The sequence below is a fragment of the Octopus bimaculoides genome, chromosome 2 (genome assembly GCF_001194135.2).
Source record: "Octopus bimaculoides isolate UCB-OBI-ISO-001 chromosome 2, ASM119413v2, whole genome shotgun sequence".
NCBI lineage: Eukaryota > Metazoa > Mollusca > Cephalopoda > Octopoda > Octopodidae > Octopus > Octopus bimaculoides.
The window spans coordinates 122,250,195-122,275,284 of record NC_068982.1 but is presented as its reverse complement, the minus strand read 5'-3'; the positions used below and the strand labels follow the sequence as shown (position 1 = coordinate 122,275,284).

Below are 25,090 nucleotides of genomic sequence, written 5' to 3'. Positions count from 1 at the left end.
ACGAACTTTGGGATGTAAAAATGATTGAAAAGCTTGTAATTGTTTGGAAACTTTGTCAACGTTATTGAACTGTTATGCCATGTATTGGAATTGTTATTATGTAATGCTCTATTCTAATGTTTTAAATGTATTCTGTGATGTTATGTATGTAAAAAGAAAAGGTTACCCAACGCATGGTCTTCGTGTTGTTTCTTCCTCCCCGTCCTATTTGCCTGTGTTGTTCTTCGTTACGTGCTCCAGCCGGGGCCTTATTATCGCGGTCAGGTGACCGACAGACAAATTTGCTAGCTCACTGAGCGTATGAACGTTCGCGCGTGCGCGAGTCCTCTCTTCGGTGTTAGGGAGGTGCTTCGCGTGCGGGCGTTCGTAACAATATATATATTTGTTGTGTCATTGTATCTTGACAATTATTGTTGGTGTGTTTACATATCTATAACTTAGTGGTTTGGCAAGAGAGACCAATACAATAAGTACTGGGCTTAAAAAGGAATAAGTACTGTGGTCAATTCGTTTCATTTAAAACTTTTTAAGGTGGTGCTCCAGCATGGCCACAGTCTAATGACTGAAGCAAATAAAAGATAAAAGATATATGGTGGAAGTTAACATGTGTCTGAATACATCCACTTCTTGAGATGTTGTAAATTTTAGAAGCCCACAAACAGAGGATGACCACCACCAAGACTAGTTCCAGAATTAGACAAACTTTCTTTAGATCAGTGGTTCTCAACAGGGGTCCTTGGGGCTTCATTCAAGATTTTGTTGTTAAAATTTATGTGCAAAACATTGGTTATATTTCTTAAATACACAAAATAATTTAATTATTTTTAAATACAACTCCTAATAATATTTAATTATGAAAATATAATAGAATTTTTCTAAACATTAAATGGTTCTGAGTGTCTACCCAAGTAAAATAGAAATCAAAGGGGTCCATAGAAAAAAAATGGTTGAGAACCTCTGTTTTAGACCATCTTTTCTAGGTCCTTCTTGATTAATATGTGAGCAGTTTTCTATGTAGAAAGGGCTGCTCAGTCACTTGAAGTGCTGGTGAATCTCTCCATTGCCATTGCTTGGAAAAATTCCATCCAGTACTCTAAGCCATTGATGTGTGGTTTTTCAACTCCTTACTTCCAACTGGTCAAACCTGTATATTCCAGTACTCCCTTTTGCTGCATTACTATCCACCTTAGAGTGTTTGATAATTAATTGTAGAGAGTGAAGCAAGCTCAGAATTGCATTCAGTTTTCAGATGAACAGCTTTCTTCTCAGTAGTCCAGCATTGGCTGGGAGGATCCTAATCCCAGCTGTTCTCAGGTTTTATCTCAGAATATCCTTCTCCCAAGTAGATGCTCTAACAAAAACTAAGGGTCCATCATTCCCAGGTTGTCTTGTGATACACTCATTCACTATCAAAAGTATTTCTTTTTCCCTGTGCACTTACTATGTAATTGTTGGCCCTAGATTAGATTCAGCTGTCCTTTTGACAGGTAGCATCTTTTTTTGTTGATGTTTTTGTTCTGCTAGATTTGTAGTAATCCTTACCAGACATTTTAGTCACTGTCGACCTAACCATGCTTCAGATTGCACCAGACTACATGTTACCAGTAGTCTGGTAACATGTATGGTACACACATGCACACATTTAAAAACATCTGTAGGTGCAGGAATGGCTATCTAGTAAGCAGCTTGCTTCCCAAGCACATTGCTTCAGGTTCAGCCCTACAGTATGGCACCTTGGGCAAATGTCTCCTACTACTATAGTCCTGGGTCTGACACCAAAGCCTTTTGAGTAGATTTGTTATCTGAAAACTGAAACTTACTAACCTGATTTTTAGTAATGGAATTAATAGTTCTCCATCAAAATTAAAGATTTTTGAATAATCTAAGAGCTTCCCTTAAATTGTCCATCCCAGACCTGGTTGGCTTTTTCTAATAGTGTATTCAGAATGACCATTTACTTTTGGGTCAATAAGACAACCAAGTCTTAATGCAGAAATATTTCACTCTATTAGTAAGAACTCTCATCAAGGAAAGTTTATTTAGTAAGCTACAATTAACTGAGCAAAGCCAAGTCAAAATTGCAGCTGTTGTTGATCCCCACGTCTTTCTAGTTCCTGTCCTGCATATTGGAAGAAATTGCTTTAATTATAGTGAATTGAGTCATCATCATCATCATTTAGTGTCTGTTTTCTATGCTGACATAGATTTGATGATTTGACAGTTCTACTGTCAGCTTTGGCATGGCTTCTACTGCTTGACGCTCTTCCTAATACTGACCACTTTACAGGATGTACTGAGTGCTTTTAACATGACACCAGCACCATCATTTCATCAAATTCTGCTGGTAAAATTCATCTTGGAACAATGTTCACTGGTATGCATAGAGCAAAGTCTTTTTTCCTTCAATTGATTTAATGAGTGTACACTAGCAGATTAGTTTGGACGAGGAATGATAAAATATTGTGTGTGATAAATACAAATAATGGTCTTTAGTTAGTCAATAGATTTGAGAAAGGTCTGAAAAATAACAGTTCCATTTTCCAACATTATATGAAGTCTGTATTGGAGGGAATTAATTATCTATCAGGATTGCATAGTCATCTTTGCAGCAACCCAGAGTTAACTGAAGAATCAATAACATGCAGTTATTGCTAGACAGAAAGGAGCCAGTGTATCAATATATCCAAATAAATGCATTAATCATGCATCCTTAACAGATTTCCTAGGAATGAATATTTCAAGGGAATGTTTCAAGCCATCATATAATCTAATAGACAAGAACCAACAGATTAGTGTTCCTTTATCAAAATAACTATTTGAGAAATAGTTGGGGGTAAACTACTACCACTTTATGCCAAAATTCGTTGAGCCTCTTCTTGCTCTGAAATAGAATGTATACATTTGAGGAACTCAAGAAAAAGTCTTTAAAAAGACAAAAGAACTTACAATATACTCTGTTTTGGTAACATACTCTACAGATTGTAAAACAACTCTAATTGTTGATGCTTCTGAATTCATAGCAGCAGGAATAATATCTCAAAATAGAAAGCTCATAGTCTATGTTAGCTATACCCTTAATATTTAGAGAAACTGGAGTGGTATTGAAGGTATGGTGTGTTGTAAGATTGAGGTATTTTCTCTGAATACTATTAGACATCATGGTGCAGCAGAATTATCTGTGCAAACAATTGAGTCTGAATTAAATGATTACAGTCCATTGATTGGAATGTTTGATGAGAACCTGCTAATGACTGTTTTCAACCATTGTGGTGAATATGATGCATGCAAATTACTTTAACTGAGAAATTATTTGATAAATAATTAAGAATAAGTAGTGCATTCTTTTTATGAGGATGGTTCATTACAAGATGCACATTGTCTGAATAATGCTGGCAGAAGACACACAACCTGCAAATAAAAAGGCTCAGTTGGCATCAATTATACTAAAACTCCTAAACATCCTTCCCATCTGCTAATCAATGGGCCGACAGCATCAGATTATCCATGTCTTGTAGAGCTGTTGTTTGATGATTGATTTGATACTCTAAAGTAATGTTTCTGATGAAACTGAGCATCATCCATTTTTCTAGTCACTACTACTATTTATCTCTAACACCTCCCATACAAGCAACACTATTAACCTATGCTAATCCACTTGGCAATTTTAACTGTTCATGGCTGTCCTAATTGTCAATGCTTATTTTCAAACTTTTAGTTAGCACTTGTTTCATGCATTCTAAGTAATATAAAGCTTTCCTTTCATATGTCCCAAGTTACTCTGATAGCTGAAAATAATTGGGAACATGTATTGTATATGATGCATGGACACTATGAAAATATGTTCTGTGTATGTTATATGTAGTACACAGGACAAGCAAATGGTTAATGAATAGTACAATACCATGAAATAGGACACAGAATCTGTAAATGACTCACATGATTCATTCTTTCTAGCTGGAGTAATGTATTTATAGTATTTTAAATATCTGTTTATTATGAATAAATTTCATCATCATCATCATTGTACATCCGTTTTCCATGCTAGCATGGGTTGGACAGTTTGACTGGGGTCTGGGAAGCCAGGAGGCTGCACCATGCTCCAGTCTGATCTGGTAGTGTTTCTGTCAATTTCTGCTATCATTAGAGACATTAACAGATCAAAGATTGTTCTTTCAAGAATACTGAAGCTTCATGAAGAAACAAGTTCATTTGCTTCATTAGAAAAACGAGACCACGGAACACAAGTGTTCAGCAAAACTGTGTGATACAGAGGCTGTTGTTAAGAGACCATTTCATTACCACTGCAGGAATTTCTTGTTAAGTAAATTGTGATTATGGAATGAATGTGCCTCAGAAGACTGCGGCTTGTCATTTGAAGGAAGTCAAACTTCATGCCCATTACCTTGCCATTAAACTGCTCATCAGTATGAAGAACCAAAAAGTGAAGTTTGTCTTTGCCAATGAGCACATACTTTGGATGGATGACAACTGGTTGTGCATGTTCTTCAGTGATGAAAGCAAGTTCAATTTAGTTGGCTCCAATGGTAGTCAATACTTGAGGCATCATAAAAGTGAAAGATTGCTCCTTAAATGCATGAAGAAATTGGTGAAGTTTGGAGGTTGAGGTTTAAAGGTATAGGGAATAATTTCTGCAGCAGGTGTTAGGCCTTTGATCCAGATCCATAGTAATGTGAATGCAGCCAAATACAAAAACATTGTTTCGCAGCATGTTGTGTCAGCTCTGGGGTCATCTCCAACTTGTCAGCCCATCTTTATGCAAGATAATGCACCATGTCACAATGCTAAAATAGTTAAGGGAGTGTTTGAAACTGAAAACCTTACTGTGATGCATTGGTCAGCTCAGAGCCTGGCCTTAATCCCATTGAAAACTTGTGAAAGATACTTGGGGATAAGATCAGAGAGCACTGACCTGTGAATGTTGCAATTTAGCGAGAAAAACTTCAGGAAAGATGAAATAAAATTATGTCAGAACAATGTGAGAAATTGGGCAAATCCTGTTGACAGAGATGTGCTGAAGTCATAAAAAATAAAGGAATGTACACATCTTATCAATTTATTGTGGATTGTGAAAATTTCTGGCAAAATTTTGATTTCTTGAATTTTAGGTCATACATTCTCTAATTTTGTCCATCTTGTATTTTTAAAATAAACATTTTTTTATATTATAAATTATTTAGTTATTAATCATTTCCTACAAAATTTATAGTAAATAATGAACATACTTTAAAGTATATTCAGTAAAAATCCCATTAAGAAAAATGCAGTAGAAATGTAAATATTTTTATTCTATATTTTTGTTCTCTAATTTTGGCTACTACTGTACACACACACACACGTGTGTGTGTGTGTGCATACATTTTTGTCTCATTGCCGTGACATTTTATGATAGGTACAAACAAGGCAAGTAGTATTTATAGTATTCCATGAAAGTATGCCTGGTCATGGGGAAATATTACCTTATTTGGAAACAGGTATGGATTGGTGACAGGAAGGGCATCCAGCCATAGAAAATCTACCTCAATAAATTCCATCTGACCCATGCAAGCATGGAAAAGTAGACACTAAATGATGACTATTGATATAATTGCATTTAGTTAGATGAGAGGAGAGGGTAAAGATATAGAGGTTCCAGTAAGCCTGTAAAAGTTGTTCATAGTCAATGGATTGAGGAGTTTTCTGAAAAGGTTAGTGACAATACCATGATCTTAACCTGAGTCATCCAATTTGTAATAAGCCACATTGTTTAAACATGTATATAAATTTTGTAAGTAGTAGAAAATAGCCCATTCTAAGACTACTCATTACTGCTGATATCTCAAATGTAGCTACAAATAAAACTTGTAAATATTCAGGCCTGGGTAGAAAGTTGAAGGATTCAGCTGAGATACATTGCCTTTGTGTTTTAAATGGTTTGAATAAGTTATAATAATCATTATAATAAAAATTGTTGAGTTTATTCACTAAGCTGAGATTTAATGAAATATATTACTAAAATATACTTGTTTAGTCTGAAAAGGTTAAGGTCTTTAATTTGGCTGGTTAATGTAATTAAGTAAAATATCTGGTGGGAAAAATTTCTTGTTTTGTTTCAAACACTGTTTTTTAATAAGGTTATTAAATAATTTCAGGTATAGCAAGCAACAGACAGCAAACAATATCTTATTTTGTGTTTTACAAAATGTTTTGTAATGGCTCTGAAGTAGGTACAAACTCTTTTTCAATTATTATTGATAAATATATGCGTTCAACAAAGGAGAACTTAGTTCATTAGATCAACAGCTATTTTTTGTGGTCAGTGAGGAATTTCTGGAATTTTTTGCTTGCTGCACATAAAATCTTCAACAATATTTTCAACTGTCATAGACATGCTCTGATAATCTATACAACTGTAAAAGATGATACTTTAACAGACCAAGTAACATACTTGAGAGAAAATCTAGAGTTGTCAAGCTTTTGGAAGAACTTCAACTGAAAGTTTTAACAATACCACATTGTCAAGCATATTCTTTAAATGTGATTGTAAAGGAAGCCACAATATCTCTCATGATGGGGGTTGTTACTCTAATCAAGTATTCATTTAAGATGGAGAATTTACTTGGTAAGTTGAAAGAAAACCAATGAATCTGAAAGCAAATTGATGTCTAGTAGTATCCTAACTTTGTGTGGAACTAGAACAGTACTTGCTGCTTGTTTTCTATAAATTCTTGATAATTATACAGTCCTATTTAAGTGTTGGCAAGGAGGTGGACAATCACAATTGGATGCTGATATTCAGAGCCATATAATTAGATCCTAAACTCAAAGGAAGATGTTAATTTCTCTTGTAGGCAAAATTTTAATCAGCTTTAGTATTGCACATAGACAATTTGTCAAAGTCACAGTAAGCAGCTAAAATGCTATAAACAGGTGAATTGAGAATAGCTGAAATTATTAAATGACATGAAAAATATGAGGAATGAAGATTTATTTAATACTTATGATATTTTGCAGAAAATGGGGACACATTATTCTGTCTCAGAATCTGTATTACCACATTAGTAAAAGACCTCTAGAAAAATTGAAATAAAAAGTGAAGAACGTGAATTTTCATTGATATGATGCACCTGTTATAAATATGTTTTAAGATTGTATATTCAAAGCTGGAGATATTGCTTTTAAAGTCAATCAACAAAGAAACTAGCTCTTCAGAAATCAATTTCTGATAAAGGGAAGATATGTTGACATTGACATTAATTCTTTGATTGCTCAGTTTCTGACTGACATTATAGACCACCTGAATGAATAAACAGCTGATGGCAAACACCTAATATCAGATATTTATACAATTTTCCAACTTTTACAAGCCTTTCCTACAACATCTGCTACAGTTAACTAAACATTTTCTTTAACAAAACAATAAATGACATGCCTCTGGTCAAGAATGACACAAGAACAATTAAATTCTTTGGTTTGTATCACAAAGACCAGACAGCTAAAATGCATTTAATTGCAGTCACAGCTGAGTTTGCTTCTTGAAATGTGACGAGGCAAAAGAATTTTATTTGATTCTGATTGATGAGAAATTGAATTGAATAATCACTTTACAATTATGATTGTTTTTCACTCATAGAATGACATCCTATAATGGATATTTTAATCAATGCTTTCCAAGCCTCCAAGTCACAAAATAATACAGGTTACAACTGCAAAGAAATTATGTATTTATCATGTCTGTGGTTTACATTTGATGCCATCTTTTAACTTTAGTTTTCATTTAAACAAATCTAAAACCATATACATTAAGCCAATAGTTTAATCGTCTTTATCATGTGCTAAAATGCTTACATTAATTTTAATAGCCACTCTTAAAACAACTTCATAGTGCTTGTATATTTCATTGTTGTAGAGGTTAGGAAATCACCCATTTTGTCCCATTGAGGAGGATATACCAAGTATGAAGATAAATATTATTTCTCATGTTTGTGAGAATGTGTCGATCCTGTGTTGCTCAGAAACTTTAGACATTGAACATGTCTAGGTTTCTCCATAACATCACCATTATATAACTTTGATATTTTAAACTATATTACATTGTTGACTTCCATTTAGGCTCACATATTCTCTGTTTAGTCTTGCAGGATGTTAGCCATGGAGTGATTTTTTTCTCTCTATTTCTTCTTTAGTATGTTTTGTAGTTCTATTTTCGTGTTGGGTAGTTTGTTTTTTTAATTATTTCTGTTGTTTGTCATTGAAGTTCTAGTTTTTCTTCTTCTTTTAGTTTTGTTTCCATTCCTTGCCAAGTGTCTTCTGAACACCTAGAGCAAAGGAATTCACTGTATACATTGATAGGCCATTAAACTAAATACACCAATTGTTCATTTACAAAATGAAATGAAGCTATGTGAAAAAACTAGAAATAATGAAACACATAGGTAGTAGTCATACTCACATCAACAATGCTCTTCTCAATATGTGTGACGTACCAGTTAAAATAATCTTTTACACTTCCTGTATGGATGGTAAGCCAGGGATCATTCTCAAATATTTTTTTAGTTCTGTTTTTGATCATTCCAAGTGCTCCTGCAATTACTGGTATTGTAACCACCTTGAAATGCCACATTTTTTTGATTTCAATGAGCAAATCTTTTTATCTTCTGAGCTTGTCAAATTCTTTTGCCAAGATATTATGATCACAAGGAATACTCAAGTTGATCAATAAACAAACTTTATTGTTTTAGTCTTTGGAAACAATACCTGGTTTATTAGCTGTGGTAGTTTGGTCTGTATGTACTGGAAAGTCCCAAAGAATGTTACATTTTCTCCCTCAGTTACAGCCACAGGATGTTGATTATACCACTTGTCAACAGTTTTGATTTTATAATGCAAACATATTAACCAGTGTAGATGTTGGCCAACTCTGTCATGTCTTGATTTATACTCCACTGGTGCTAAACTTTCTGTCCAGAAATTAGGTGGTCCACTGTTTCAATCACATCATTGCAGAATCAGCATTTTGCATCTACTCCATTTTTGATAACATTGGTGTGGTAGTTCTGGGTCAATAAGCTTTGATCTTGAGTTGTTGTTGTTGTTTTTCATTTCGATTGTGCACAATGCTTTATATCCACCAAAGAAGGAAAGTGTTCAATAATAAATTGATGAGACCCAAATTGTATAGTAGTGCTTATATTTCTTACTGAATTAAAATAACTTATATTTTATGATAAAATATTTTGAGCCTACTAGTTTTAAAAGAAAATTATTCTTTTTAAGATTTAAGCCAAAATTAAAATTTTAAAAACCATTGTTAGTTGCTACTAGACAAACAATGTATATTTTTGGTTGAAGGTAGGTGCAAGAAATGCTTTCACAGGCATCATGTCTCCTGCCAATTATACTTTAGATATTCCTGAGTATAAACTATATTTAACCCTTTAGCATTTAAACCAGCCATATCTGGCCAAAATAATCTACCTGCTTTATCTTCAAACTGGCCAGATCCAGCCTCATACACTTACCTTACAATATTATTCTGATATAATTCTAAACAATTATGTCATTGAAATCTCACAGCTACATGGTAAGGCATGACTAAGTCAAATCAATCTTAATATATAAGCATTACATTTGACAGAGAAATCTGAATGCTAGAGACATTAGCAAAACACTTCTGAAATGGTTTGCATTTATTTTTTTTTATTATCATTATTATTTTTTTATTTATACTTTTTATTGGTTTGGTCTGAAGGAAAAGGCTGTGCTTATGGTCTATGCTGGCCTTCTAAGACCAATGAGCTTCCTGCTGTTAACTTCCACTTGAACTGTTGTAAGTCAATGACGACACGAAAAACATGCTATGCAACAAGTGTAACAAGATTTTCTTATATTTCTATCCAAATATAAATGTTTCAAAACCTCTTTCTGATGAGTGATTAACAATTTTTACTTTAGAACACCTAGATCTCTACCAGGAAATGCTCGACACTATACAAATGTTAGTAAAAAAAGGAAAAAATTTAAAAGTTGATGGAAATACAGACATGGTAAAATATCTCACAGCGTTTTCTTTCTTCCTTCTTTTATCCAAAGGTTGATTTTACTTTTTAACCTTTTGTGGGTGATTAAGGTGGTGAGCTAGCAGAATGGTTAGCATGCCAGGCGAAAAGCTTATCAGCATTTCGTCCATCTTTACATTTTGTGTTCAAATTCTGCCAGGGTCAACTTTGTCTTTTTTCCTTTCAGGGTCAATAAAATAAGTACCATTTGATCACTGGGGTCAGTTTAATCCCCTAAAACTGCTGGCCTTGTGTCAAAATTTGAAATCTTCTGTGGTTAATGAAATTAAGTCCTAATCATTTGCACTTATTGTTATTGTTCAACTCCAGACTAGCTCTAGTCAGACAGAACTGCGATTTGAAGCATTCTTGGACTCACTAACCAACTTGACTGCATTTTTTTTAAGACAGCAGGTTTAAAGGCAGCAAGCTGGCAGAAACGTTAGCACGCCGGGCAAAATGCTTAGCGGTATTTTGTCTGCCGTTACGTTCTGAGTTCAAATTCCGCCGAGGTCGACTTTGCCTTTCATCCTTTCGGGGTTGATAAATTAAGTACCAGTTACGCACTGGAGTCGATGTAATCGACTTAATCCCTTTATCTGTCTTTGTTTGTCCCCTCTATGTTTAGCCCCTTGTGGGCAATAAAGAAATAAGCAGGTTTATTAGAGTGAGATTTAGCTGCTATTTCTAGCATGTCAATCGACCATGTAAAGGCTCCTCACTAGGTGTTTCAGTCAGTCTTATTCTCCCTTACAGACCGTAAGTCTTGTGCTTTATGTAAAGAGTTAGTAAATAATGTAGGAGACATCTAGAAAGAAATTAGTTACCTTACAACTGAACAGATGGGAAGGTTAAAAATTATTAAAAAGTTATATCACTGCTTTTATGTATGAACAAACTAATAAATTTTTAATGAATTTGTTTCCAAGAGAAGGAATTTGCACAGCAGTTAAAATGGATTACTAATTAATATTTAAATAGTGGCTATTAATTTTGAACCAAAAATGAACTAGAATTTTTCTTTACTTTTGTACTTTTTTTTTCAGTTTCTATCTCAAAATCACAACAGAATGAGAGAGTTTGGTCTATTTAATTTGATCAACTTCCATATAATACTGAAAGGCAATTGTGTGCCAGTGATTAGAGCTGTGAGAAGATCTGTAGGTCACATCATTACTGGCATTGCACTGTTTCTGTGGTAAAGATTAGTTCTCAATAGATGCCTCCAACTCCAAACATTGAGCAGTACATTAGTATTAGTGCTTAACTTAAATTCCATGTGTTGAGCATAGAGATTAATTTCTCTTTAGCTAGAATGCCACTTCGATAGGATGTGTCTATATCAAACACGAATGTGAAATTATGTTCACAGAATTAAGTGCTTTGTATATAGATAATATCTAAAGAACTTGAAGGCTCCTGTAGGTTGATTTACATTAGCTATACTACACAAAGTTTGCAGTGGTGCTCCAGTGATCTATCTATAACATATGATGTTTCTTATTTTTAAAGATGTTGAACTTAACAGATATTAAAACCAAAAATATCTATTCTATTTTTTCTTTATTAAAAATGCATCATCTTTTTCATTTTCATTTTTTCAGAATGTTTCAGACTTCAGAGAATTTAAAGAAAAATATGATAATCTTTTAGATAAGGAATATGAGATGAAACAGGTAAAACTGACAAGCATTGGAATTTTTTTTGTTTGATATAATTTAATTATTTATCTAGTGTGACACTGCTTACTTCATCCAGCCTATGGGAGAAAATAAGTACTGCTTCTATTGTTTGCTTCATTGGTTATTGCTGTGAGAACACATTTTAAAGAATTTGTTAGTCTGACAAAATTTATATATAATAAACACAGGCATGGCTATTGGTACAAGCATGAGTGTGTGGTAAGAAACTCGCTTCCCAATCACATGATTCTTGGTTCAGTCCCACTGAGTGGCACCTTGGGCAAGTGTTTTCAACTGCAGCCTCAGGCTGACCAAAGCCTTGTGAGTGGACTTGTTGGATGGAAACTGAAACAAACCTATCATATATATGAAGCTGAACTGAAAAGTTCATAGGCTGACCAGAATACTCTCGTGGAATGTGACCAAATGCAATTTGTTTTTCAACATACTCCCCTTTCTGATCTACACACTTCTTCTATCAGTGTTGCAGTGCTTGGGTCTCATTGAAGAAGCTTTCATCCTGTTGGTCAAAAAGATCATCAACAACAGGTGTGACATTATCATCACTATGATACTGGTTCCCAGCCAAGTGTTTTTTCCTGTTGGGGAACAGATGATAGTCAGATGGGACCAAATAGGGAGAATATGGATGGTGATCAACCAGTTCGAAATCATAATCACACATAGCAGCCATTGAAGCCAAGCGCTGAAACACCACCCCTTTCATCAGTTTTCCTGAGCATTTGGTCTTGATAGTCTTTGAAAGTGCTTCAAAAAATTGGCATAATACTCTCCATTGATGGTGTGGCCCTTTTGAAAATAGTCAAGGAACACAATGCATTTTGTTTCAAAAATAACTGAGGTTACCACCTTCCCTACATATGAAATGACCTTGGCATTCTTTGGAGCAGATGAGGAGGGGTGTTTCTACTGCATGGATTATCTCTTTGTCTCTGATTCAAAGTGATGAAACCAACACTCATCCTCATATATACAAGGATGGTGGGTAATTGCATTAGCAGCAAGTGTGACACTAACAGCAGAAACAGTGGGAGCAATGGTGCCAAAATAAGTTAGCCAAGATAGGTGGGGCAGTGTCTGTCACTTTTGCAGATTGGTAAGATGAAGGTGCTTGGCATTCGTTTTCTAGGGCCTCCAAGACTAGTGGGAGTAAGAAAAGAAAAGAAGCCAACACTCACAACACTTAGCTTGAATGCTTGAAACAGAATGGACTCTGTTAAAGATACTCAAGAGCCTTATGTTGGTGTTAAAGTTAGCAACAGCTTACTCCTACCCAAAGCCATCTTAGCAGCATTATAGGACCCTGGGTAAATCAATTCACTGGACCATACAGTATTTATTTATTGACAGCAAACCACAGCATACATAGTTCAGAATTGGGCCTGAGATCTATGAAGCTCTTGAGCAACTGTCCAATGTGCCATACCTTAAGATGGCACTGTGCCTACCCCTACCCTTAGAATAAGTACAGTTCATTCAGTGATCTTCCACACAGATTCTGACTTCACAATTTCCTCTTACAAGTTTTGAGCTAACCTCATACTATGCTACAAGACACTTATATAGGGTTGTGCGCAGTGGGATCTAACCCAATCTAGGACCATGTAACTACAAAAGACAAAGCCATGCTTGTACTCACAGAATTGAGTGTCCTTTCTATATACACAACAAAATATCTGGTTTTGAACTAAAAACTTAATGATCTGGTTATCTAAAACAATACGTAATCAACTATTTCTTCTTTACTATGATTTTAGAAAAGGAATGTGTGTTAATGTTAACAGTGAGGATAATTAATGTGTGTGTGTGTGTGTGCATACGCACGCGTGTGTGCATGCGTGTACGTGCCTATTTCAGAGAAGAAAGAGATTATAGTTTGTGTCTAATTGAAGGGAGAAAGAGCTCCTAAGCTAAGCATTTCATGTAAGTCACGTCGGAGGCATGGGACCTTGAAATATTGATGTTTGAAATGTCAAGTGTTAAAACATAATCCTTATCTTAATATCTAGAATTTATTTGACTTAGTCTATTCAAAGTTTTTGGCACTAATTAGTTCTTATTCATTATCTATGTTGATATCTTCTAATAGTATAGTTAGTCATTCTCATTTAAATTACATTTACTTTGCTTTCTCTTTCTTACCAGGAAATACATTCAATACTTAATTTCAATGAAATGAAAAAGAAAAAGCACCATGAAAATATTTACAGACAATGGACAAAAAAAGTATATAATCCTCTGTCTAAAAAAGTACAAGAAAATGTTCAAAGCTCTCCCTGGTCATCTACATGTCGCAAGAAACATGAGATGTACAAAAATTATTTAAAATATGTTAACACTAAGGTAAGGTATTTGAAGCCATATGTAATTGACTTTTGCTGTTTTACACCAATTGGAGCAATTTTTTTTTATATAATTGACTGTCTTTTAGCATTCAAACATAACTTATGAGTGGATTCTATTATCAGGTGGTTAAACTACATCAAGAAGTATTAAGTACGAACCAGAATTATGGAACTAAGTCATTTTGTATTTCTTTTCTTTGTTCTGTACATAAAACAAATTGGTGTATAATTACATAGATGATGATAATAGATATTTCAATGAGGTTAGTTGACATCACAAACACTGAACTAAGCTTGGATGTTTTGCAATATTGAACATTAATAGAATAACACTAACTGACAAATTATCTAATGGAGATAAAATAGTTTAGTTAAAGTGTTAGAAGCAACTTATAGTGTCTATATAGTACATTTCTTGTACTTTATAGTTTAATTAATAACATGAGTACCAACCCAGCAAAAATTAAGGTGTCCCAGAATTAACTATCTATTTTAATGAAATAAGGAAAATTTTTTAAAAGCTGACAAAATTTTATATTCATTATTAATTATGATACCAAAACAAATAGATTTATAAATCTTATGTCGAAACTTTATTGAAAATTTTGAATATGTGCTCTGTCTGTACCTCTGCAAATTTCAAATCAATCCTTAATATTGTGAAACACATTTTGAAGCATTTCAAGACTTATCTCCTGCACTGCTAGCTGAATGCATTCTTTAAGTTCAGCTAAACTATTGCTCCATCCTAGGAATGGAAGTCGGGAAAATGATTGCAGCCAAATTGAAAATAAACAACTGTGGACAGATAAGCGGGTTCCAACAGGAATGAATATAAAATTATAAAAAAAAAAAAATTTTTTAATTATAAAATTATGAACAGAATTAAAAATGTATACACTTTTAACACATATTAAACATGATAAACATAAATAAAAGTGTGAGTGTGTTTAAAAAAAAAATTATCCAATTTCACAGATATAGGTAATTCTGAGACAGCTTGTATACATACTTCAAGATTTATCAGTGGGCCTGTTCATCTTTCTGTCTCAAGATGGAGCTCATAATATCTAATATTATTTACATTTAAAATCATAGCAGGTAATACATACATGTGGAGGCACATAGCCTAGTGTTTAGAGCAGCAGACTCACAGTCAAGGGATCACAGGTTCAAATCTCAGACCAGGCAATGTGTGTGTTTATGAGTGAAGCACCTAAGCACCATGCAGCTATGGCAGAAGGTAATGGTGAACTTCTGCTGACTCTTTCACCACAACTTTCTCTCTCTCTTTCCTCCTGCATGTAGCAACTCACATGCAATGAACCAGCGTCCCATCCAGGTGGGAACCTATATGCCAATAAAACCAGGAAACTGGCCCTTATGAACTAGGCATGGCTCAAAAAGGAACAAACAACAACAACAATACATACCTAAGTGGAAGCCTTGTGACAATTTTTTTTTTCCTTGGTTTCTATTTTCTATTCAGTACTTTTCTCTCGATTCACTTGTTAATGGTCATCCCCAAAAGACCCCACTTTTCTTAGTTAAATGCAAATGTTACATACAGAAAATCAGTACACACTAGTAGGTTTGCTTTGACATAAGAAGATATAGAATTTATAAAATAAAGTTGGTTAGACAACATATTTTCAGTTAAACATTTATATTTCCTTCCAGGGCTGTGCTTATCTTGATACTGCTGACCCAGAGGAATATTCAATATATCCCTACCCTAACAAAGTTCCTGGAAAGGTGAGGCTTTAATCAGAAGAATATTTTATAGTTGAAAATCTATATTTTGGTGAAACTGAATTTTTTAAATTCATTGATATATATATATATATATATTCAGGTTTACTTGAGCCCATAGCTCTTTTATGTTAGAGGTGGATATTTGAGTACAATCACCTGAATGTGTTTTCCTTGAATTCTTATAAATTTTTTTATCTTTCTGCATGGATTATATCTTCTTGTTTACTCAAATAAAAACAAGATTAAATGGTACTATACCCCATTTAATTTCATTTCTATATGTCCTGGGTTTTAAATCCCACCAGAGTTGATTTTGCCCTTTCTCTATTCAGGGTTTATACAAATACAAATATAAATAATATTTTGAAAGTAACAGTTAAATCCAGTTAAATTGTCCATATACATAATCCCATTATTACAGTTATTTATTCATGATTCATTTGTGTATTGTATTATATATTACAGGTTAATGTGACTGATCCAGATAATCCTCTACACTTCACTTCACAGCAATATGATGAAGAATTGCAAGTGATTCTGTCTCTCTTAACAGGTAAAAATTACAGTAGGAATGATATTGAGAATCTCAAGCTGTTCTCTCGTCCTGATAGCTCATCAAGTCGACAGAAGATGGATGCTACAAAATGGTTGCTAATGCCTGAAAACAACATTTTAAGTACACCACGGACAGCTAGTAGGTTAGTAATGCTTTTTGTCATATCTCCTTTAAATACTTTCATTCAGTTAAAACTAACTGGGCAAAAGTATTTGGACTAGTGAGCAGTGTCATTTAAGACAAAATGGAATGAAATTAAGTAATATTATTGTGGTGTTATGGGCTGTGTGTTGTGGTGGAGAGGGGTGAGGCAAACAGAGGTGAAGCCAGACCGGAAGGGCCAGACCGGAAGGGTCAGATCGGAAGTGTCAGATCGGAAGTCGGCGACACGCGGTCGAAGGCTAGCACGTGGGGCCAGCGAGAAAACAGCGACGTTACGAGAAAGACGTGTTCTGATTAGGAGCGATCGTGTACCCCGCTGCGGTCGGCAAGGTAAGGTCCAACGCTTCATTCTGTCCTTTTGCTTCTTGTTGTCTTCTTCCTCCATCTCACCACAATTATCAACATATAAAGTGTTGCAGTGACCAAAATATTAAGCTGAACAAAATACCATACAGTTTTAAGTATTACCCTTTAATATTCTGGGTTCAGTGCTTGCTAGGATTGACCTTACATTCATTGTCTCAAGGTTTGCTGTTCTTGTTATTGTTATCAATGTTGTTACATAATCCCAGATCAGCTTGATCAAGCAGCCTTAACCACTTTACAACATATACTGTGTGCTTTTTCTTTTGTGCCACCATCACTAATGAGGTTACGATCCAGCTTGCAAGACTATGAAATCTGAGGGGTCTGAGATGAGGGATTTAAGTATGAAAGAAGGGACCAGAGCAGAACAAGTTTTTTGTTGTAGAAGAACTACAAGACTACTCACATTTTAGAGGAGTGGAAAATGATACAATTTGTGGTGATGAGGTGTCTAGGATGACCCTCAAGATATGAGATGAACAGAAATGGATGGAACAGAAAAACCAGGAGTTTGGGTGGGTGGAGGTTGCAAGAATCTATACATACAAAATTGGACTGAAATTAAACAATTCATACCAAAACAAACTCAACTACAAAATACTTCCAAACAATTATAATAGAAGAACACAGTAAAATAAATGGTAAAACCAAAGGAAACAGTAAAATTCTACTAAAAGCAAGCTAACTTAGCAAGGAAGCTGATTAATACTAGGCATATCAACAACTGGAAACTGTCCTTCCCCCAAAAAATAGAATTAGAAAGACAGAATACAAATGATTCTCAAAATAAAACAAAGTTTTGGTGGTAAGAGTAAGAGTTCTGATCATGACCAAAAGAAAGCACGATAGAAAGATTGCAGGAAATACTGAACCAACTGATTCAAAAGTAATAAATTTATCATGTGACTTTGTGAAAATGAAGTAAAACTTTTGGAATATGAACTTAAATTTACACCAACTTAGAAAACCTGGCACAACAGATCTTATAAAAGATACTAAAGAATTTTGTCTAAAACTTCATCAACTGGAGTTTTTCTAAGAAAAGGATCATGAAGCTCTATCACTTGTGAAAAACAAAGTGGAGCTTAAACCTCCAAAGGACAGGAATAAACACTTAGAGAAATATATAATGTGTCTGAAAAAATTAGTAAACTCAAACATTCCAGAAAATTGTATAAAATCAAACTTTACAAATGAAGAGCATAAAGTATTCAAATATACAGAAAGATTAGCCTATGGTCATTAGGGAAGCTGAATAAGGGGGAGTTATCTTAATAAAGGGGAAATGGTCTGTGAACAACTAAATGACCAACATTTCTACAAACAATTAGAAGCTAATATAGATAAATAATTTAAAAATTGGTGAATTAATGAGTAACTTCAAAAGCAATTTAACCCTTTAGCATTCAGATTATTCTGTCAAATGTAATGCTTATTCCTTTACACTGTTTTGAATTAATCATGCATTATTGTGTAGCTTCAAGATTTCAATGATGTGATTATTTATTTTACAATGACATTGTAGGGAAGATGTGAGAGATCAAATCTGGCCAGTTTGAACATATGCATCCAAGAAGTAAGGTGGAGAGGAGGCTCTGCTAGGTTCCTCACAAGCAAAAAACATAGATACAAGATCTTCTGAGCAGGGAACACTGGTGGGGTCGGGGGTGTGGGTATACTTCTTGAAGAGAAATGGGTTGATAAGGTAATCAAGGTAGTCAGAGTCTGCGATAGAATTCTTAAGATTAGATTAGTGCTACATTATGGGTTAACAACCATTATCTCAGCCTATGCTCCTCAGCTGGGGCTACCTGATGGACAGAAACACCGATTTTATGACACCCTCTTGCTGACTACCTCGTCGACGAATGACAAGGACCTTCTCTTTGTGGCTGGTGATTTCAATGGACATGTTGGACAACATGCAGGGTGCTTCCATGGCATACATGGACGCTATGGTTTTGGTTCCTGCAATGAGGAGGGAACCAGGCTGCTGGAGTTCTGTGATGCAAATGATCTTATGGTATGCAATAGTAACTTCAGGAAACCTGCCAGTCATCTAGTCACCAACTGGTCTGGTAGACACACTAGTTAGATTGACTACATCCTCACCAGGAAAAGGGAAAGATGGCTACTTATAAATGCCAATACTTTCCCAGGTGAAGAATGTACCCCACAACATAGACTAGTAGTTAGCGACTTCAGGATCAGGGCTAAAATAGATGCCCAGAAGACAACCAGCATGGAGGAGAAGGGTTTGGAAGCTTAAAGATCCTGCAAATGGACAGAGGTTTAGAGACGTATTACTTGAAGCTTTTGGTGAAATAGAGTGGGATATAGCATCACATGATGTGGAAGACAACTGGAGGTTTCTACGGGTCAATCTGCTGAGGGCCACTGACCAGATCTGTGGATGGTGCAAAGTCCCCTCTTGACCCAAGGTAATGTGGTGGTGGAACAATGTTGTTGACAGGGCCATTAGGGAAAAGAAACAGGCTTGGAAGGACTGGAAAAACAGTGGTAGCAGAGAATCGTATCTGATTGCCAAAAGGGAAGCTAGAAAGCAAGTTTATTTAGCCAGTGGGGAAGCAGATAAGAAAATGTTTGCCAATGTTCTGTGCCATGAGGACCAAAGACTTGAGGTATTTCATGCTGCAAGACAGTGTGTGAGAGAGAATTGTGATGTGATAGGAGAGAAATGTGTTCACATGGATGATGGTTCACTTGCATTAAATGAGGCTGCAAAGAGAGAGGTATGGAGATGCCACTATGAAAGGTTGCCAAATAAAGAGAATGAATGGGAGAAAGAGAGCCTACCGAATGCCAACCCAACAGAGGGACCATCTATCTGAATTGTCAGTGCTTTGGTAGATAAAGCAATTAAGGGTATGAAGACAGGGAAAGCCCCCAGCCCATCAAGAATCACCACAGAGATGCTCAAAATATCTGGCAGTGTCGGCTATAGCCTAGTCACCCGTATTACGAACCAGGTGATACACGAAGGAGTCATACCCAATGACTGGTGCAGCAGCACCATAGTCAACTGCTACAAAGGTAAAGGTGACGCATTAGATACAAATAATTACAGATGTATCAAGCTGTTGGATCAGGTAATGAAAGTCATGGAGAGGGTTGTAGCCCAACTAATTAGGGAGAGGGTCAGTCTAGATGAGATGCAGTTTGGGTTTGTACCAGGGAAAAGCACCACTGATGCTATATTTCTGGTAAGACAGCTGCAAGATAAATACTTAGCTAAAGATAAACCCTTGTACCTGGATTTTGCTGACATGGAGAAAGCCTTTGACAGGGTCCCCCGCTCCCTTATCTGGTGGTCAATGAGGAAACTAGTGATAGATGAATGGTTAATGAGAGCTGTGCAAGCCACATACAGAGATGCTATCAGTAAGGTGAGGGTTGGCAACGATTACAGTGAAGAATTCCAGGTACAGGTAGGGGTCCACCAAGGTTCAGTCCTCAGCCCCCCCCCCCTATTTATCATAGTTCTCCAAGCAGTAGCAGAGGAATTCAAGACAGGATGCCTCTGGAAGTTCTTCTATGCTGATGACCTTGCTCTAATGGCTGAGTTACTATCAGAACTGGAGAAGTTTCAGGTGTGGAAGTAAGGATTAGAATCGAAGGGCTTTAGAGTCAACCTAGCTAAAACCAAAGTCTTAATAAGTAGGAAGGCAGACAAACCACAAATCCCTTCAGGTAGATGGCCCATGTCGATCTGTAGAAAAGGCATAGGTAGAACCTCTATAAGATGTACCCAGTGTAAGCTATGGACACATAATAGGTGCAGCAATATCAAAGGAAGGCTAACTGGGAAGATAGTTTTTGTATGTGGCAGATACTCAGGAACAATAAACACTGGAAATGTGCAGAGAACAACTTCTGTCACCTTCCAGAGAGAAAAACTAGAAGTAGTTGACAGCTTCCGTTACCTAGGTGACCAAGTCAGTACCGGGGGTGGATGCTCTGAAAGTGAAGCTGCTAGAATAAGAATAGCCTGGGCAAAGTTCAGGTAACTCCTACCTCTGTGGTGACAAAGGGCCTCTCACTCAGAGTAAAAGATAGACTCTATGACGCATGTGTATGAACAGCCATGCTACATGGCAGTGAAACATGGGCCGTGACTCCTGAGGACATGTGTAAGCTTGCAAAGAATGAAGCCAGTATGCTCCACTGGATGTGTAATGTCAGTGAGCATACTCGACAGAGTGTAAGCACCTTGAGAGAACAGTTGAACCTAAGATGCATGAGATGTGATGTGCAAGAGAGACGACTGCACTGGTATGGACATGTGGTGCAAATGGATGAGGACAGCTGTGTGAAAAAGTGTCACACCCTAGAAGTTGAGGGAATCTGTGGAAGAGGTAGACCCAGGAAAACCTGGGATGAGGTGGTGAAGCACGACCTTTGAACATTGGGCCTCACCGAGGCAATGACTAGTGACTGAGACCTTTGGAAATATGTTGTGCGTGAGAAGACTCAGCAAGCCAAGTGAGACCATAACCCATGGCCTATGCCAGCGGTGTAACCAGCCTACTTATGCATTGCTTGTGAAGACCTGTTGAGGCAAGTGAAATCACAATCAAAATCAAATTCGCTGATGTGGCCGATGACAGCACTACCTGATTGGCACCCGTGCCAGTGGGACGTTAAAGGCACCATCCAAGCGTGATCGTTGCCAGGGCCGCTGACTGGCTCCCATGCCAGTGACACATAAAAAGCACCATTCGAGTGTGATCGTTGCCAGCGTCGCCTTACTGGCACTTGTGCTGGTGGCACATGAAAAACAACATTTGAGCGAGGTCATTGCTAGTGCCGCTTGACTGGCTCCTGTGCAGGTGGCACATGAAAAACACTATTTGAGCATAGCCGTCACCAGTACTGCCTGACTGGCTCTCGTGCTGGTGGCATGTAAAAGCACCCACTACACACTCAGAGTGGTTGGTATTAGGAAAGGCATCCAGCTGTAGAAACTCTGCCAGATCAGATTGGAGCCTGGTGCAGCCATCTGGCTCGCCAGTCCTTAGTCAAATCGTCCAACCCACGCCAGCATGGAAAGCAGATGTTAAACAATGATGATGCTGATGATGATGGCCATTTTAAATGCTAATGGGTTAACAGAAAAACTGTTGGATTACTGACTAATTTTGCGGTAAAAACAAATAACTTTTATGAATTACCAAAACTTCATGAATCTAAAGAAATTCATATCTGTTTAAAGGACTTTAGTACACTATATGTAAAGACTGCCAAAGTGTCTGATTTAAAATCAAGCCCAAGTGTCACAGGACAACATCAAGCACTCAACAATTAATCAATTTTCTGGACACAATTTTGAAATTTGGTCCCTAGTTTCATCAGAAATGATATGAACTTTATAATCCATGTTCTAGAAAGAGTAAATATAGAGATGATCCTGGTTAGTTTCAATATGAGCAGCCTCTACATAAATAACCCCCATGAATTAGGATTGGCTGCAGTATAATTCTGGATAGACAAATATCCAAACAGAATTCAGGAGAGATTCTAAAAAGAATTTATCCTAGCAGGATTACAATTAGTTCCACAACTTCTATAATAACCAATATTTCCTTCAAATAAAAGGGACAGCAATGAGCATGAAAGTTGCACCCACATTTGCAACACAAATGACAGGATTTCTTGAAGAAAAATCAATCTATGCCTGATGATCTAGGATTACTTAATCAGCATTTCCTATTCTATTTAAAACAAAACTGGAAAAGATTCCTGGATGACTGCTTCATATCATGGAACAGAAGTAAGGAAGCTCTGACATGATTTCTGAAATTAATAAATAGCATTAATGAATTGGTCCAATTCACTATGAAAATGAATGAAAGGGAACTTTCTTTTTTTGGACATTTTGAAAATTATTGAAAATGCGATTTTTACAGCTGATTTCTACTGCAAGAACATAGACACACACCAGTCCTTAGATTTTAGATTTTGTCACCCATCATATATTAAAATGAATATCCCTATTAATATAGCAAGACATTTATGTTCAATTATTATATGCTCTAGTCAATGAGATGACTGGTGGAATTAAAAATATTCCTTCAGAAGCAAAAATACCTGAAAATCTTAGTGAATCATACTGTAACCAATGTAAAAGAGACCTCAATCTCTGTTTTATAGAGAACCTCTCACATTGAGGGTAAAGACAAAAACAAAGGCATAAATATTCCATTTCCTAGTCACCCATAATGCTAGAAATCATAATATCTTACAGCTGGCCAAACAATACCTTCCAATTCTATACCAGTCACAACAAAACTCAGGAAATAATTGAAGAATCACAAATTATTAAGAGCTGAAGACAGCCACCAAATCTTGAAAGACTCTTAACAAATGTGAAATTTACTCCAGAAGAAGAAAGGAAAAGCAAGTAACAAAATGTAGAGACCTGTTGTTTTGTGGGACATGTGAATTAATTGAATAGGGCAAAACCAAAAAATTTGAGAATGGGAAGGAACTGAAGGTTAATGCAAATATGAATTGCAAAACCAAAAATTTCATTTACTGCATCACATGCCCACATTGCAATGAGTATTATATTAGCCAAACAGGATCAAAATTTGTAGATTGGGTTACGGTTCATAAACAAGCCAAAGATTCATCTCTTGAAAATGTTCCATTTGGTGAACATCTAGATATTTGTGCAAATGGAAAACTCAAAATTTTAATTTTTTTTCAAAATAAAGGAAAGGAGTGATCAACTATAAAAACTGAAAGAAAAATATTTTATAAGAATTTCAAATCTAAAGCTAAACTGGAAATAGTCAGCACCACTACTAAAAACAACAGCTTCTCTACAGATTACCTTATAACATGTGTGTTTGAAACAGCATAAAGCCCTTATACGACATGAAAACTTCCTTCCATAAGGTTTGTTTCAATCTGTTTTTTTAAGACTTTTTTATTTAGTTAATAATTTTTAATTTACGAAAATCTCTCTTTAAATATTATGACAAAATCAAGAATTTTTCTAAAACTTTATGTGTGTGTGTTTGTGTGTGTGTGTGTGTGTGAATGTGTATGCATATATGCTTATGTGTGTGTGTGCATTTGTGCATAACACACACACACACACACGTACACATATATAGATGTAGATCTATCTATACCTATACACTCAACTTAACTACCCTCAGCTTCCTCCATTGCATCAAGACAGCTCCAGAACCTAGCACATGCATTTCTCACTTTGTCCCTAGGAAGATCTTTGACCATCTCCTTGATCTTGGTCCTCAGCCCAGGCTTAGTGTTGCAGACAGAGTAGTTAGTGTTTTCCTCAACTATGCACCCCACCACACACACACACACATACAGTAAACCATTGGACTACAGTCATGGGAATTAAAGAGGCTAGAAATTGTGGCTGGTGGAGTCATATAAATTCTCCAACAATCACTTCTGACTCTTTCCAGTGGTATGGCAAGGAACTGAATCCTGCTGTCGCACATATGGCCTTCTAATAGCAACTCTCTCAGCTAGGGTTTGACCAGTCTGCATCAGCTTCACATAGCCATCTGAATTAAGCTTAAGGCTCTGTTCAAAGATGTGGAGTGACAATGGCAAAGATGCATAGATGTTCCTATTGTTAATTTTTCCAGAATAAAATTATATTTCTGAAATTGACCATTATTTTCAGAACAACCTAATATTATGAATTTGGAAGGCTTATTGAAAAAAATTTTCGAATTTTCCTTTCATAATCAAAATATTCTGGATGATTTGCTGCAATATTCCCCCTTTCATGCATTTAACATCAAACATGTTGTGCAATGCTCATGAGCAAGTTGTTGAATGATTACAAATGTGAAGATTTATTTTGTTTCTGAACAAAATAATACTAATTATTATATTTTGTCTCTAAATTGTATCAGCATAATTATGACCCTCTACAAAATTTATATAAAGCATAATTTGGGAATTGCGGTACTAAACTGTAGTTATGTCTCAGACATTAACCTCTACTATTTATTAACTTGGACAGTTGGTTAAAACACACAACCTTCTTTATTAATACAGTTTAATGTGAGTTCACTATGTACAGTGGGGGGGGGGGGCGCTCCACCTGTAAGGTCATGCACTGTCTATCTTGATATGAGA

General features: G+C 35.8%; 1 protein-coding gene across 5 annotated transcripts in view; it reads left to right on the top strand.

The window, feature by feature from the left end:
* The window catches only part of LOC106877912 (protein FAM228B), an 81,759-nt gene that overhangs the window by 49,983 nt on the left and 6,686 nt on the right, over positions 1-25,090 (top strand). For 3 of the 5 annotated variants that reach the window (XM_014926966.2, XM_014926967.2, XM_014926965.2), the window contains exons 7-11: positions 9,952-10,043; positions 11,660-11,731; positions 13,904-14,101; positions 15,784-15,858; positions 16,324-16,556. In XM_014926966.2, coding sequence (XP_014782452.1) covers positions 9,952-10,043; positions 11,660-11,731; positions 13,904-14,101; positions 15,784-15,858; positions 16,324-16,556 — 670 coding nt within the window. Of the gene's footprint in view, positions 1-9,951; positions 10,044-11,659; positions 11,732-13,903; positions 14,102-15,783; positions 15,859-16,323; positions 16,557-23,679; positions 23,864-25,090 lie in introns of all 5 variants that reach the window. The other 2 variants (XR_001410436.2, XM_014926968.2) reach the window with 2 other exon arrangements.